This window comes from Aethalodelphis obliquidens, unplaced genomic scaffold (genome assembly GCF_003676395.1).
Source record: "Aethalodelphis obliquidens isolate GAN/ISIS:26980383/991018 unplaced genomic scaffold, ASM367639v1 scaffold6, whole genome shotgun sequence".
In the NCBI taxonomy this organism is placed as follows: domain Eukaryota; kingdom Metazoa; phylum Chordata; class Mammalia; order Artiodactyla; family Delphinidae; genus Aethalodelphis; species Aethalodelphis obliquidens.
In genome coordinates this window covers 10,286,233-10,302,782 of record NW_020837950.1, presented here as the reverse complement: position 1 = coordinate 10,302,782, position 16,550 = coordinate 10,286,233, and the positions used below count along the sequence as shown (strand labels likewise).

General features: G+C 37.7%; 1 protein-coding gene across 7 annotated transcripts in view; it reads left to right on the top strand.

The window, feature by feature from the left end:
• Positions 1–12,691, top strand: part of LIMCH1 (LIM and calponin homology domains 1) — a 339,182-nt gene extending 326,491 nt beyond the window's left edge. For 4 of the 7 annotated variants that reach the window (XM_027103079.1, XM_027103084.1, XM_027103085.1 and 1 more), the window contains 3 exons: positions 1,766–1,874; positions 4,192–4,294; positions 9,795–12,691. In XM_027103079.1, coding sequence (XP_026958880.1) covers positions 1,766–1,874; positions 4,192–4,294; positions 9,795–9,820 — 238 coding nt within the window. In that variant the 3' untranslated portion in view covers positions 9,821–12,691. Of the gene's footprint in view, positions 1–287; positions 366–1,765; positions 1,875–4,191; positions 4,295–9,794 lie in introns of all 7 variants that reach the window. The other 3 variants (XM_027103080.1, XM_027103082.1, XM_027103081.1) reach the window with 1 other exon arrangement.
• The last annotated feature ends 3,859 nt before the right edge of the window (positions 12,692–16,550 follow it).

Below are 16,550 nucleotides of genomic sequence, written 5' to 3'. Positions count from 1 at the left end.
TAGCAAAGAGCCTGACCAAAATAAAGAATAGAAAACTATTCTGTCTTTCCATTCAACAATGCCAGCCTGGTTTTGATATCAGACATCCAATGTCTGTACCGTCTACTAGATGGAAATTTTTTTGTCCTTTGTAAAAAAAAAAAAAGTGACCCCTAGGACACACTGTGGTCTTTTATTTGGTTGCCAAGGAAGTGGGGTGTTTTTTTTCCTTGTCTAAAAAGCCTTTCCTTGTGGGATTGGACTTCTCCTTACTTGACGTGATGTTTGGCTCCTTTCCCATGTTACAGGAAAAGCCCTCGCGAGAACTTCCAGGCTGGGCACTTGTCCCCCTGCTCCTCCACCCCTCCTGGCCAGTCACCAAACAGGTACAAGAGGTCAGCAAGCCTTTCTGAGGCTGCTTTGTTTGGGCTAGAGCCTGCTGAGCACATCGCAACCAAATCAGTGCTTGCCCGAGGATTGCGAGGGATTTGTCCATCCGTGTCTCTTCCTACACACACACATAGGCGGGAGGAAAGAACACATCCCCATCTGCCTAAAGATTTTATCAGCCCACAGTCGAAAGAGCCAAGTGTGTGACGTTGGCACGGCTGTGGCCATAGGGCTTTAATTACATTGTGCAGAACCTGCAATCTAATAAGAAAATCCACCAGACAATTGCCGGGCTCCTAAGTCGGCGCCTTTCCCTCCAAGACGGCTCAGACCTTCTAGGCAGGATCCGCTGATGGCTCTTACAGTGAACCAGGCGGGCGCTGAGAAATGAAACTTCATCCTCCCTTTTACTCTACTCGAGCTCTCTAATGATTGCTTCTGGACATTAATTAGGCCCCATGATATTCTTAAAAGCTGCCTGAGCTCCCATTCCCTGGAGAGACAAATGACTGAGTACTCCAAGGTTTTCTTTGATTTAGAAATTTCATTTAACTACTGGATAAGAGGGAAATCCTAATAAATAGAGTTTGCTAAGGGCAACTCTTCCTTTTTTCTCTTGTCTTTCTGTTTCTTCTGTCCCTCTCTTTGCTTCCAAATGATATTGCATATTTTAAAATTTCTTGTGTAATTCCAAGAGCTTTCCCGACAATCGGCATCATTGCAATCCGATCTTAGCTGAGGGAAAGCTGCCTTAGAGCACAGCCATCCTGTCTGAGCCAGGTGGATTGGAAACCCAATGTGAGTTCTTCATACCGGATCACAGAACTTGGTATCAGAGCAGGGATTTGATCCCACATCTGCCTGATACCTGTTAGGCTGTATCACAATTTCCTCTTTATTTTTAAACAACAACAACAAAAAATTTTAATAAGTAAAAAGAAATGCCCTAGTGGGCCAATGAACCAATTATAGAAAAATTTAACACAACATTAAAACCTTAATAAAGCTAAACTTGACTGTCTTTTAGGACGTAAGAAAACATATGATAAATACATTAAATCATCTCAAGGCATCTGATCACTGTGGTTGAATAGACTACAACGCAAACTTTTTATAACAACTAACACACACACCTACACGCACACACACACACACACACACACAGAATTCCATGCCACAGTGGAGGCCTATTGTATTTAATCTATCAATTGTCTGCATCTTATACCTAATTCCTACTCATTATCAGTTCAGTAATTGTTTCACTTACGGTAAAAACATTTTTAAAACTCATGTTTTACTTATTTATTTTTTTTTTTTGCGTGAGGCTCCATATTAGTGTGTTTGACCAATGATTCTAAACGGAACATTTTATTATGACATATATTTTGCAACTTAGGTCTATAAGTGGGAAGAAGCTGTGCTCTTCGTGTGGGCTTCCATTGGGTAAAGGAGCTGCAATGATCATCGAGACCCTCAATCTCTATTTTCACATCCAGTGCTTTAGGGTATGTATTCATCTCTCTTCTGCCTAAGTACAGTCTCATAATGTCTTTTGGCCTCGTTCTGTGCTGAGTGACTGCCTCCTGGAAATCCTGACAGCCTTTGCTTGTGAGGGCCCCCTGACTCTAGGTTGTACAGAAGTGTGCGTGGAGTCCATCCTTCAGGATGAAACTATCACACATCCCTCTGGGATGTCGGGTTAGAGGAGGCAAAACAGATTTGTGCAACGTGTCTTTATAAAACCATTTTTCGTTGCTAAAGAGCATATACTTTAGCAGGAAGCTGAGAAAGCCACCCTGGAGGACGATGATGCTTCTGAATCTTTTAAGGCCAGATGGATTTATTTGGAATGTCACATCTTTGATGCTTCTCAAACTCTTGAGACTCAATTCAAAGATTTTGGGTCTTTGACTTAATGGAAGATTGTCAATTAAGTGGTTACAGCTAGTTGCTAACTTGTAGGTCTCCAAACGAGTATGTCTGCAGCCACAGACTGAATATCACTTCCTTGGAGAAGCTGACCTGCTTACCACACTAAGTCAAGTTGCCTTTGTTACAGGTCCTTATAGAACCTTTCGTGGTCCTTATCACTCACTATTGAATTGTTTAATTATCATCTGCTCTCTACAAGCTCCGTAAGGGCAGGCACCACGTCTGTCTGGCTCACCACTATATCCTCTGCACCCAGTGAAGATGGTATCAATAAATATTTTTAGATGAATGAATTAATAAATAACTGAAAATGAGGAGGACTAAATTCTAGTCCCAAATCTCCTGCCAACAAGCAGGTGAACGAACCACTTATGCCTGATTTATTATAATATTTACAGGTCAGACTATATCAGCATTTCCTTTTTTCACCCATGGACATGTTTCAGATAATATATAATTTTGAAGCCAAACTCTATCTCTGAAAAAGAATCATTTCTTTCTCTTTATAACCCTAACATGCTTTCTGTGTCCTTCTTGGATTTGTCCCGTTTCTCATTAGTAGCCCCCTCAGCTATAAAGTAAACTTGCATGGGTTTAAAATAACTTCTACTTTACCTATAAGCTAAGAGAAAGTGAGTGAGGTTGTCCCAAAGTTATTAATTTAATAATGTCAGTAATCACTGGAAAGCAAAACTGATGGACAAAATGCAATATGGATACTTAATTAGACTCCATTTATCAATATTCTTATTGTAAAATTGACATAGGTAATGTATATCCTAAATTGTCTGGGAATGTTTGGAGGCTATACGCTATTTTTTTTTTTTTTGGCCACGCTGTGTGTCATGTGGGATCTTAGTTCCCTGACCAGGGATCGAACCCCTGCCCCCTGCATTGGAAGCATGGAGTCTTAACCGCTGGACTGCCAGGGAAGTCCCTGGAGGCTTCATACTTTTAAAAAATTCATACTAATGCCAAGATAATATGTTCCAACACCACAGTTTATTCTCAGAAACGTTACCAGAACTCAGAATAATCAAGGTGGCTACGAGTCTTTGCAGATTCTCAGCAGATAGGGGACTTGTCTTCTTAGCTGTCAAGGCCTTTATTCTCTCTAGTCACTCACTTCCTGGAGCTGGCCTGATGCTTTAAGGTACATCACCGCTTAAATTTATCCCCTACCCTTCTGTGTAGATGCAGCTTGTAACATAATTTGGATGAAACCTCCCTCTACCTGAGATGGCCTTAGAGCATCAGTCTGGGGCTGGCCCTTGTTTCCTGGGCTGGGTCAAGATCCCCCTGCAGTAGGCTGGCATGTTCTCTGATTCAGCCAGTACAGTGTACCCCACAGTCTCTTTCTGCTCTCAGGCTGACTTGGTATCACTGCCTTTAACGTGGAAACATAAAGTGGAATAGCTATTTCCCAGTCATTCTGGTCGGGTAGAACTTACCAACAACGCTAAAAAGCATTTGAAGATTATTCAGAGACAAGTTTCAATATATATTGATCATTCCTTGGCCATGTGTTTATTTAAAACCACTAGGATTTAACTTGTTTAAAACGGTTCTTCCATCTTGATTGAGAATTGGTGTGCATAGGCTTTGGGATCAACCTGATACCACTTACCAACTTCACAACCTTGGACGAGTCAGCTAACTTCTCTGAACTGGTGTCCTTCTCTGAAAAATGCCAGGAGTTAGGATAAAATGCTGAAAGTATATTGTTGCTGGAAGTCAAGTCGTGGTGCAGCATCGAATACATAGTAGATATTCAACAAATGTGGAGGTTGGAGAAGTGATTACTGTACTATTCATGTGAACAATAACTAAACATTATAAGGAAACAATTCCTTACGCACCTTATAACCTTCTGTTCTTTCTACCCAATAGTGTGGAATTTGTAAAGGACAGCTTGGAGACGCAGTGAGTGGGACGGATGTTAGGATTCGAAATGGTCTTCTAAACTGTAATGACTGCTACATGCGATCCAGAAGTAAGTCCTGAGGGGAAATACCTTGAGATGAATGAGTGCAACCATATATGCCTTTCATAGACCTAGCTTAGGAATTCAGCTACTCTCCATCAGTTGATACTCCTACACTGAAGGAAAGATACATTAGCATCCAGGTAAAAGAAATGATAATGAAATAATCCCGTATTTACCACTTGTTTCTTACTGGAAGTTACTGCTATAACATGGACTAATTCTTTTTATCCAGAAGTGCATTAATACGCCAGCAGGTAAAAATGTAAACCAAGTTTGAGACATTGCCTGAGCTCACCATAGAGATTTCAGTGAGATGCAGGGATGCTATAAAGTCTGAAACTATCTATTTGTTGAGGCATCTCTTTAGAAGACCAGTCGCATTTGGAGGGTGTTTCACATATGAAGAAGAGCTCTCCACTGCTCATCAACACAAGCACCAACTCCTCAATATCTACATTCATGGCATAATGTGGGCTTGTTCCCAACTAAACTGAAAATTCTTTGAGAGACAAATGGTGTGTTCTACTTCTCTGTGAATCCCTGCCCCCTCCAAAATACCTTAGTACATACTAATCAGAGAAGCCCCCTTGAGGAGCCTGCCCTGGCATCTCATGTCTGGGTCTCCTGCCACAGAAAGTTAATGTTATTTGGGGGGGACCACCAGGGGGTGCTGTTGCCCAGCTGCTGTTTATAAAATCTGAAACTAGCCAGTGGCTAGCCTCTGAATCCTTCCTCACTCTCCATCCTAAGTATAATCCTTCTGGTGCATGACCTAGACAGCAGGTAATTCTTCTATGCAAATTCGTCAGTCAAAAACTCTTTTTAAAAAAAAAATATGAGCGAAGATCTGGTATTTGAAATTCAAGAATTTTTTATTATTTCTCAAAGTAAGTGAAGTGGCATTTTTGTTGCTGTTTTTTTTGTTTGTTTGTTTGTTTTTATGGTACGCGGGCCTCTCACTGTTGTGGCCTCTCCCGTTGCGGAGCACAGGCTCCGGATGCGCAGGCTCAGCGGCCATGTCTCACGGGCCCAGCCGCTCTGCGTCATGTGGGATCTTCCCGGACCGGGGCACGAACCCGTGTCCCCTGCATCGGCAGGCGGACTCTCAACCACTGCGCCACCAAGGAAGCCCTGAAGTGGCATTTTTACAGTCTTTTCATGTAGGTTTCTAAATCTGCAAGACTGAAGATTTTAAGAGTGAAAATTGAAATTAAGTTGTTTTATTGCTATAGATTTTGTAAATTCAGAGAAATATATGCCTATTTTAACAAAATGATGGGAAGTAAAAATTAAACCCAGGTGGTTTTGATCTATGATAAACATTTGACTTGAGGTCAAAACGGTTCCAACTTAGAGCTGCTGCCATCAACCTGGACTATTTTATATGTATTTTATATACAAAATATTGATATTAATTTTTATACTATGTATTATACATATAAAATATGGGATAATAGTATACCATATATACACCATAAATATATATACAGGTATATACAAATATATATATACATGTATAATATATAATAATTATATTTTACTTAAACTATATTTGTATTTGTTTGTTTTGGTTTTTTGTTTGGGTTTTTTCTTCTTTATCCCTCCCGCCCGCCCTATCCCACCCCTCTAGATGGTCACAAAGCACCGAGCTGATCTCCCTGTGCTATGTGGCTGCTTTGCACTAGCTATCTATTTTATTTATTTATTTATTTTTAATTTATTGGAGTATAGTTGATTTACAATGTTGTGTTAGTTTCAGGTGTACAGCAAAGTGAATCAGTTATAGATATACATGTACCCAACATTTTTGGCAAATTAAAAAAAATGATAATGTTAGGAGAAATTGGGAGCTTCCTCTTTTTCTTTTTCTTTTTTTTTTACTTTTGAAGAAGAATATTCTTTGATTTTCTCTTCTTGTGCCAATGCTCTTCTCTTTATTTAATTTTTGAATTTTATTTTACTTATTTTTTTATATAGAACGTTCTTATTAGTCATTAAAAAGGAAAACTAACCCCTTTTGTCTCAGGATTCAAAGTGATTTTTTTTCCTATCATCTAACATAAATTGGAGTTTTCCCTGTAACCTCAATGACCTGCTGAATGTGAGTCATGGAACCAGAAGAGGGCGCTGTTAGGTTGATGGCCTCTTGAACCAGATTTGAAAAGTGCTGTAAATCTGAATTTCTTTCATAATTTGAAGTGCTTGAAGAATGCCAGCAGAGAACAAACCTGAACTCACCTCTGGATAACAGTGACCTGCTTTCATCCAGATTTTCATCTTAATTGAGAAGCTGGGTGTTTCGTTGTCATTTCTTTGGAAATTAGCTTTTCAGATCTAGGCCAGCAATTTTTCTGTTGTGTATACAAATATAAAGGCCACTAACTGCTTTTGATTCCAAATCTAAAGACAAGAACCATAGAGTTCCTGTAATTGTCCTGTAAGATGAAAAATAAGGTGATTGGAGGTAGATTAAAGATATGGTTTTTTCTTTAATGTTTTTGATGCGATATTTTACTAGGATGTTTTTTAGAATACTAAGGTACTAAGAAGAAAGCAAAAAGGCTCATTATCTCTCTGTCTAGATAACCAATATCAATATTCAAAAGAATAAATAAATAGAAGTCATAAGTAGTAAAAGGTTAGAAAAATTAGATTGTTTAGAAAGATACCAAATTAAAAGTGAACCTCTTCAACCTTAACCACGTAATCACTTTCTAATAAGTTCTTGGGGAGAGGGGCAGAATGTATGTTTGTATACACGCACATGCGTGCGCACACACACACACACAGATGCATATGTGTGTGACACATCTACCTGTATTGGTTCTTATTTCACAAAGGTAATGACATAGCCACAGTGGTACTTAGTTTTTGTTGCTGTTGTTTTTCACCTAATGATATATCTTGGGAATTTTTCCATATAGCATTTTCTTTCTCCTCGTTCTTTTTAATGGCTCTTTAATAACTGCATACAATCCCATTGTGTGGACTTAACCATAATTTAAAACTAATGCTCTATGAATGAGTGCTCCAGTTATTTCTAGTTTTTTATTATTATTTTTTAAATGCTCCAGTGAACATCCTTGTATGTATGTCTTGATGAACATTTGAAAGCATTTTCACAGGGTAGCTTCTGAGCAGTGGTACTGCTGAATAAAAAGGCATGTGCTTTTTAAATTTTCAGGCAACTTGCCTAATTATCTTCCAGAAAAGTGTATGCTCCCTGCAAAGTATATAAGAGAGCCTCTTTCTCTCTCCATGCCTATGTCAGCTCTGGATATCATCAAACTTTTAAAATTTCCACTCTGCTAAGTGGGGAGGAAAAAAAAAAAGAAAAAAAAAACCTCTTTGCTTTGATCTGTAGTCTTTAACTATAAATGAGTTTAAACATCTTTTCATATGTTTGTTCACCATTTATATTTCTTTGTCTATTGACATTTATATTTCTTTATCTTTTGCCCATTGTTCTATTGGCAGTTGATTTTTACGAGTTCTTTGTAAATTAAGGAAAATTTCCCTTTATTTTATATTTGCTGCTTTGGGCAGTTATCATTGGTCTTTCTACTTTGTGATTTTTTTTTCATAGAAAAGGTTTTCATTTTAAATAGTTAAACATATCTCTTTTTTTCCTTTTTGGATTCGGGGTTTTGTGTCCTCCTTAGAAAAACTCTCACTATTCCAAGGGTATAAATAAATTGAGCTGAGATTTCTCCTAGAATTATTTTCTGGGTTTTTTTGGCATGTAAACATGTGATAATCAGAAATGTATTTGGGGACAAGAAATAAGATAAATACTAGCTTTATTTTTTTTCCAATTAGCCAATTGTATGTCTATAACTTAATGAATAATCCCATTTTTTCTTGTTAATTTGAAATACCAGCTTTCTCTTAAACTAAGTTCCCATATATATTTGGGTCTTCTTCTGGATATTTTATTATGTTTTATTAACCTATTTATTCTCTAGTATCAGGTTTAATTATTATAGCTTTATATTATGTTTCAATATTGAAGCAGAGAATGTCTACCTTCTCTCCAATTATTTTTTCCGAGTTTTCCTAACTCTCATGTTTATTTTTCCAGATAAATGTTAATATCATTTTAGGCTAAACTTTAATTAAGTCAACACATGACAGGGAGAATGACCAGTACATCTGAGAATACTGCTCATTTTTCTTGGTGTCATAAGGAAAAACTATATCTTCAGAGTGAATAGATGGAAAGGCTAATAATTGGCTAGAGAAATACACTTGAATCGGTTGAATATACCCCAAATGCATAAAAGAGTCAGAATGGGAAAAATGGCTAAAATTGTTTTTTTCTTTTTTTTTTCTTTTGATCTAAGTTGAGAAGAGGGGAGAAGGATAGATGTGAGGGGTGGTTTACATCATAAGCATTCTAAGTGAAACAAAATAATTTCATTGTGTAGAATAATAAAACCTGAATATATAAGCCTATTTTCTTTAAGTAAGTAGCCACATTTAAATGAAATTTTTCTCTTGGAGGGGAAAAAGAGCATAGCGGCATATTAAAATGCAATTCCTAAAAGCAATGTAAACCGTTTTTAAGTTCGTATGTAAATGGAAATAGAAGTGCAAAACAAATTACCTGTCATGGATCAAGCCATCACATGTTTAACTGGTACCATTTGTGCTTGGGTGTTAGATGACCACGTCTTTGTGTCTGTTCCATCATTCACTCTTGTGATATGCATTTAACGCAAAATCCCTGGGGTCTTTTCCAATATTGCGATTGCCTCATCACAACTCTAGTGCCTAAAATGAAGGAGAAACTTTGTGAAGGCTTCAGCAGGAAATATGGGACCCAAACCATCCTTCCTAGATAGGTTTGCCAGATAAAATACAAGATGCCCCGTTAAATGTTTTTGAATTTCAGATAACAGTGAATTTTTTTTAGTATGTGTGTCCCAAACATCACCTGCTCAGGATGTAGCACAAGTATATCCCAAATATCCCATGGGATGTATACTAAAAAATGTATCTGTTGTTTATCTAAAATTCAAATTTTGTTGGATGTTCTGTATTTTATTTGCTAAATCTAACAATCCTTATATCTAGATCATATGTCAGATTCCTCCTCTTGCAATGTATTTATTCTTAGAGAAACCACAACCTAGAGAAACTGAAAGAAGAGAGATTATTTTCTTGCTTATTTGCCCCAGAAGACAAGGTAGAAAACTTGGTGGAGATCATTTGTTTTAGGGTGAAATCCAGAGGACTGAATTCAACCAAACTTGACAGGGCACATGAATCACCTTGTTCAGTTCTGGGACGGGGCTCGAAAGTCTGCATTTCTAACAAGCTCCAGGTGATGCCAGTATGGCTGGTCCCTGGACCACACTTTGAGTAGCATAGTGGGACAAGTTTCCCCTCCCTGGAGGGAAGAGACTTCGGCAAAGGGTATTGCTAATTTTGGAAATGTTTGAACATCTGAAGCCAGAATGGTTGACTACTTTAACCAAATGTTGCTCTGTGTTCTTTGTCCCAGGTGCTGGCCAACCCACAACATTGTGACGTGGTTTTCAACCTTCCGGATCACTCACCATTTCCTTACTGAGGGTGTCCCCTGGCAATCGTTTAACAAAACCCTAAGTGCAGGGGCTCTTCAGCATTCATCTAATTTCTGAAAGGCTATTCTAAAAGATGGTATCTGTTGTTTTGTAGCACAGTGTTTGTGTTTTTCCTGCTTTCCTTTTTTTTTTTTTTTTTTGGCATTTGCACAGTATATACAAAAGAATATTGAATTGTAACGATATTGAATAGTTCCAAAAAAAGGTCTTAGCATGGTCAAACAGGCTTACAGTTTAAAATGTGTTATTCTCTTCTTTGGGAGTTAATGAGATAAATGATGCAATAAACCTGGGGATTTTTTAGCATTTCTAGGAATTAAAAACTTTGTGTTTACAGAATTGAGCTGCAGAAAATGCAGGACATGCCAATTTGAGACATGTGGTCTTCTGAGACAGGAGCATACAGTTAATGCATTTCAGAAACTAAAAATCAGACCATCTAGCTCTGAGTTATAACTTGTTTTTAATGCAAAGATGCTAGTCTGATAATATATACTGTAATCCTGAAACATTTGTGTTACTTACTTTTTGAGGTGGAAGTCATACCAATAAATTATTGCACCGTTAGTGTTAGATTCTGTGTCCTTTGGAAGTTATGCCATTGCTGTAGGCTGACCCATCACATAGAGAGAACCCTTGCTATATGGGCTAGGCTTACACTCTGGGACATTGCCCAAGGGTAGGAAGAAACCAGAGGGACATAATTCAGTCATCATTACCAAAATCTGTGAGGAAGTTTAATCTTCCAAAGAGTGGTGAGTCAATGATAGCCAGGAGGGCTTTGTTGCTTGCTTCTCTTCAGGCTCTAGATTCAATAAGAGGCTCAGTGTGGGACATATGGAAGCTCTCACTGAGATCAGCCCATCATTAGGTGTGACCACCACTCACCCTTGCCTGCAAGTTCTCCTTGGGGGTCTGAAGCCCAGGTGGCTAAAGTAAAGCATTAAGTCCATCTTAATAGAATCTGAATGACATATGATGTGAGAAGCCACTAGCACGTGATCGACAAGAACCTACTGTTCACATCGTGCCCTGTCCACCCTCCTGGATACCTACCTGCTCTCCTCACGCCCTACATCACCAACTCTCTTTACTACCAAGAATACTGGACCTTGCTCATGGAGAAGTTTAGCGAGAAACTCTTGCGGAGAGCTGGTTTATTTTTTGCCCTGTGTGATGAATTTCATCTGGCCAAGAAAGGAATCAAGTTACTAAAAAGCATCACATTTTAGATCTCCAGGCAGTTTTCTTTAAGACTGGGGAAAGGGGGACTATTTATTCTGCCTTAAAATGATGGCAAATAAGTGATGATGACAGATGACATTTTGTGAATGTAGACTCCGGATATACTCCTAATAGGTTAATGTAGTCATAAAAAGAAATCAAGTAGATGTTTTTCTGTTATGTAAGCAATAATTTTTTTTCTGTGTCTTATTGAATATGACTAGCAATTATTTATTTACATGCTAGACGGTTCTCTGCATGCGGGTTCCATGTAAGTACAGAAATTTCCTCAGCCACTGGAGGTATCTTGACCATTTTGTCATTTGGATGAGCTGTTGTTAGATTGAAATTTACACATCATCTCATTTAAAATTGTGCCTTAGAAAATGCAAAGCTGTTACACATAGTCAGTGATGAATTAAGGATGCAGTACATTGAAGAGAGATGAAGTCCCCTCCAAGTTCTCAAGACTTCTCGTGGAGGTGTTCGCTGTTTTACGGGAGGAAAAAAATTTAAAAAAAGAAAAAGAAAAATAGAAAAACTAAAAAAAAGTACGTTTTGAACATGTACAGATTAAGTCCAATATTTTGATTAACCACCTGCATGTTTTATTAAATATTTTGATAATGTGGATGTTTACACTTTGCATGATCCTAGCAGAGTACTTTACCACCAGTAATGCACAAACATGTACAATATGATTCTTCATAACCGATTTTTCTAGAATACTTTTTACATGTGGAACTCCATCTGTTCTGTAAGGATTCTATGAATATTGCACATTCTCTTCTGGTTTCACAAACTCATTTATACATATTTCTTAGTGAGACTCATTGTACATTGTATTGAAGCTAGAATCAAGAAAACTAAAGCCCCGTCTCCAACTGCGAAATGTGCTTTTCCATAATGAACAATAGTCACCAGCACAGAATAATCTCCAACATTTTCTAAATTCTAATTGCCAACTGTTTCTATTTATATTTGATTTATATTTCATTTGGAGTCTGTTACATGGCAGCTCGGGCAGACTAGATCTTGTTTTTTCCAATGCAGCATAATGAGTATGATCTATTTCTTTTCAAATAATCTTTGAGATCCCAGGAAAAAAAAAAGTGCTCTGCTCTGTTGAGCTACAATGTAAATGTGTTTGTTTAAAAAACAGATGAGGCAAGTGAGTGATTTATTGTTCCTGAGGAAGTATATCTTTTTTTTTTTTTCTTATACTTCAAAAGCTTGTCCCTTCTCTTTCTTAAGGAAAAAAAATGGGTAACTCTTTGTTTTTCACTTGCAAACTTTCATGACATGTGTTCATTCGTTCCGTGTAGTGTTACTAATGCAATACATATTATAGTTATCTATACACAGTGTAAGACTTAACAGGCTGAAATGATCCACCTCATATGTGAGTCCGTCCAAAAGATGTTACTGTTCTGGGTGGGCCAATGTTCTATATCAGTTACACTAACCTTCATTTAAAATATTTATTCTAAAATGCCTCTGAGAAATAGTAAAAAATAAACATAAAAAAGTTGTCTAAAATGCAACAGCTTTTATAGTAAATGTACATTTATAAATAAAATACTCAAATCAACTTTGTATTTCATTGATTTTTTTTGAGGGGTGGGGGGGCCAGTTTTCTTACTTGGGGAAGAGAGAATCAGGCTGTCTCTGTCTTGCAGCTTTTGGTCCAGAGTTACAGGGTCAGTTGATAGCAATGATGCGTATTTGCATATGTATATTGATGCATCTTGAGGTCAGCTATTTAAGGCAAATCAAACTTACCAGCTGACTGTAGGAGTCACCAAGGAATTGCCTGCCACTGAAGGATTCAAACTCCTTGAGATGAGAATCACAATGACCAGGAGAGACCATGCAAATACCAGAGGAAATTGTCTAAAACAACCAAATGATGGTTTACTTCCAGTACTGGCTAGAGAAAACCACGTCAAACCCTTTAAAGCCGCTGTATTCTGCCACTTTTTCCAGTGCTGACCCAATGCTCCCTCTCACTGTATACATACAGTCTGTTCACTGAGGACCTTTCTCTCCATTGTTGAATCTGGGAATATCCTTTGAAAAAGTGGCATCCTGCTGATACTGTATCAGCAAAATACACATGTATCTTGCCTGGCACTGTGTCTCAAATTTGTAGGTGGTCGCAATAGCAATCAAATTCCTTGAAAGTTTCCATCATTTTAAGACGCAATATTCTAATTGCTACTGCAAGTTGTATTCTGCTTCTTTTTTTGCAAAGTTTGGTATGCAGTTAGTAGTTGCTGCTGTTTCCATATAAAAGTGAATTCTTTGCCTTTTGTAAGAGAATTTTAGCAACTATTGGAGTAATTTAATATATCCATTGTTATTTAAGTGAAAGTTTATTCAACTACAATGCATTTCAAAACAAAGAAAAGATTGTTATTCTAACATGTTATCTATGAAGAATGTCTTTATTAAAAGAAGAACATTTTACCTGGGATAATGTTGAACTAGCTTTTCTTCCATTGACTTTCTTCAAGACCTAAGGACTCCTTTTTAAGGTCTGAATCTGGACCACAAAGGATCTCTCCCCATCCTTTGGCATTATCTAAGTCAGGGGTTACAAACTCAAATGACTGGAGGGACCAGCTAGGTATTGTAAATGAGGACCAGAAGAGGACAGTATTAAGAGAGTGGTATAGACTATGGCAAACTGAAAAAAACAGTTTTGTCTAACAAATGAACATATCTACGAAACAGAAACAGATTCACAGACGTAGAGAACAGACTTGTGGTTGCCAAGGAGCAGGAGGGGTGGGAGAGAGAAGGATTGGGAGTTTGGGATTAGCAGATGCAAACTATTATATATAGGATGGATAAACAACAAGGTCCTACTGGATAGCACAGGGAACTATATTTAGTATCCTGTGATAAACCGTAATGGAAAAGAATATATATGTATAACTGAGTCAATTTGCTGTGCAGCAGAAATTAACACAATACTGTAAATCAACTATACTTCAATAAAATTTTAAATAATAATAATAAACATTGGCACTGGTGCACAGCAAAAAAAAAAAAAAAAAAAAAAAGCAATCCTGTCTAAAGAAGGAGGCAGCTACCCATCTCTAACCAATTGTTTTCATACGAAATCCCCAGCTTTTTAAATATTGACAATTCAAAGCATTTTCCAGCACAGTGCCAACCAAAACTGTGAGGCTCCACAAAATACCCACAAGTCCAATTTTTTTCTCAGGCCACAACCTGTAACTAAATCTCTTTTCTATCAGCTGCTACTAACTTGCTGTGAGTCCTTTCATTTGACAAATACGTCAAGATTTGCCATCCAAATTTTTGCTTTTGGAGTGTCTTGGGTCATTCAGAGAAAGAAGCTGATAAAGCCATTAATCAGCAGGTGGTATCGCTACAATTCATGACACTTTTCAGCATTATTTTTGTATTGTCATCAAAAATTGCTCTTTCACAAGCACCCATGTTCAGCATTTTGCAGAACCATGCCCTTCCCCTTCCTTCTTTCTTCTGAATGACTCAAAAGGACAGAAAAGTGTGTAAATATACAAGGCAGAATCTTTTCTGAACTTGTTTAGCGCCATTTTATCAACTGTACTTTTGCAAGCATTGTTTTATTTGTCAAAAAGCATTTCTGGCACATGAGAAGATAAATGTATGCCTCCGCATTTTATAGATGATGAATAGAGGTATACGAGGAATAAGTGACTTATTCTGAATGAGTGTAAGATTTTACATAACTCTGTATTTCAACTGGCTCCAGCCAGGAGGGATTAGGTGAAGCTCACATTCAACTGTGCCTGGTCCTCATGTCTGGGACCCCACATGAGACCAACTAGAAGGACCCCTGAGCATAGCTGGACTTCGCAGGATTTAATCCGCACTCAAACGGAGACTAGAACACTCTTTTTATAGTAAACTTACACTTACAAAATACTCCAATAGACTTATCCCATTTTTACCCCTTTGGCGTGACCTTGGACACTTTGGTGTTTGCTGGAGAGGAGGCCGAGGAGTGTCTGCACACCATCCACACCTCTGGCCAGAGCCGCAGGGACCTCTCTCCCGACACACACCACCTGCAAAGCCTCCCTCGCCCAACCCCAAGTCTGGTCTCCAGAACTGGGGAATACCAGTTCTGCCTGATAGATAACCCAACTTTTGTGTTGCTAAACTGGTCCTCCACTTTCTCAAACTCAACAGCCAAGGCCTGAACAAAGGAAAGGTCCCTCTCTAACCGCTCTGTTGGGGAGAAGACACTGAGGGTCCAGCTCATTGATTCCTATAGTACAGTAGCATTTCACCACAAACGAATTCATTCATACAGGAATCAAGGCGTTTCACTTTTTCAGCAGGAATAATGACATTGTCCATGAAAGCCTGTTTTCCTCATGGTCCACCAAGGAGAGAGAGAATAATCATAACCTGTTGGTTTAGAAAATACCTTGGCTGGGGAGTTCCCCTACAGTCCAGTGGTTAAAATGTGACACTTTCATTGCTGTGGGCCCGGGTTCGATCCCTGGCCAGGGAATTAAGAGAAAAAAAAAAAAAAAGAAGAAGAAGAAGTAAAGAAAATACCTTGGCTGAAAGTGACTGAAGTATAACTATAGGAAGCCCCTGTCAAACATCATGTCAAGCGCTACACTCTCACTCTCAATGGTACAATATTAATGACTGTCCCAAGCTCTGACCTTGGAACATTCAACAGTTCCTCCTGAATTCATGAAAAGTTGTGATGAAAGTACTTCACGTTTTCTAACACTTTGAAAATTGAGAAGCTGCGCCTTGTTTATATACTAACACTCTGGGAAACAAGTGAAATATTTGATTAGAGAAATGGAGAATGCCTATTCTGAGATGATCCAAGAAAGTTTGAAAAGAACAAAGGAATTTGCCTTACCAAATGGTAAACTTTACTAGAAAGAGAACAATAAACAAAGTAGGTATCTTGGGCAAGAATGGATAAACTAATTATAATTAACACAACAAAGTATATGGCCCAGAAACAGACCCAAGTAAACATAAAAATGTTAGTGCATGATAATGATAACACAAATCAGTGGATAAAGGAGAGACAGTTGATTAATGTCATCTCTTTATCACAAAATTAATTCCAGATGAGTTAATTTTTGTCAAGTGTGAAAAACACAAACAGGAAAAGGAAGAAGTAGGATTTAAATATGCTTAAAAACATACTCAATAAAGAGAATTTTAAGCAAAATTTACAAGTAATAAGAAACTAGGGGAAATATTCCCAACAAACATGACAAAGGGTTAATATCCTTAACATATGAAGTCCTTTACAAATCAATAGAAAATGAGCAAAAGGACATAAAAAAGCTGACAAAAAAAATATAAATGGCCAATAAACATGAAAAAAAGTTCAGCCTTACTTGTGATCAAAGAAATGCAAATTTTTTTTTTTTTTTTTTTTTTTTTTTTTT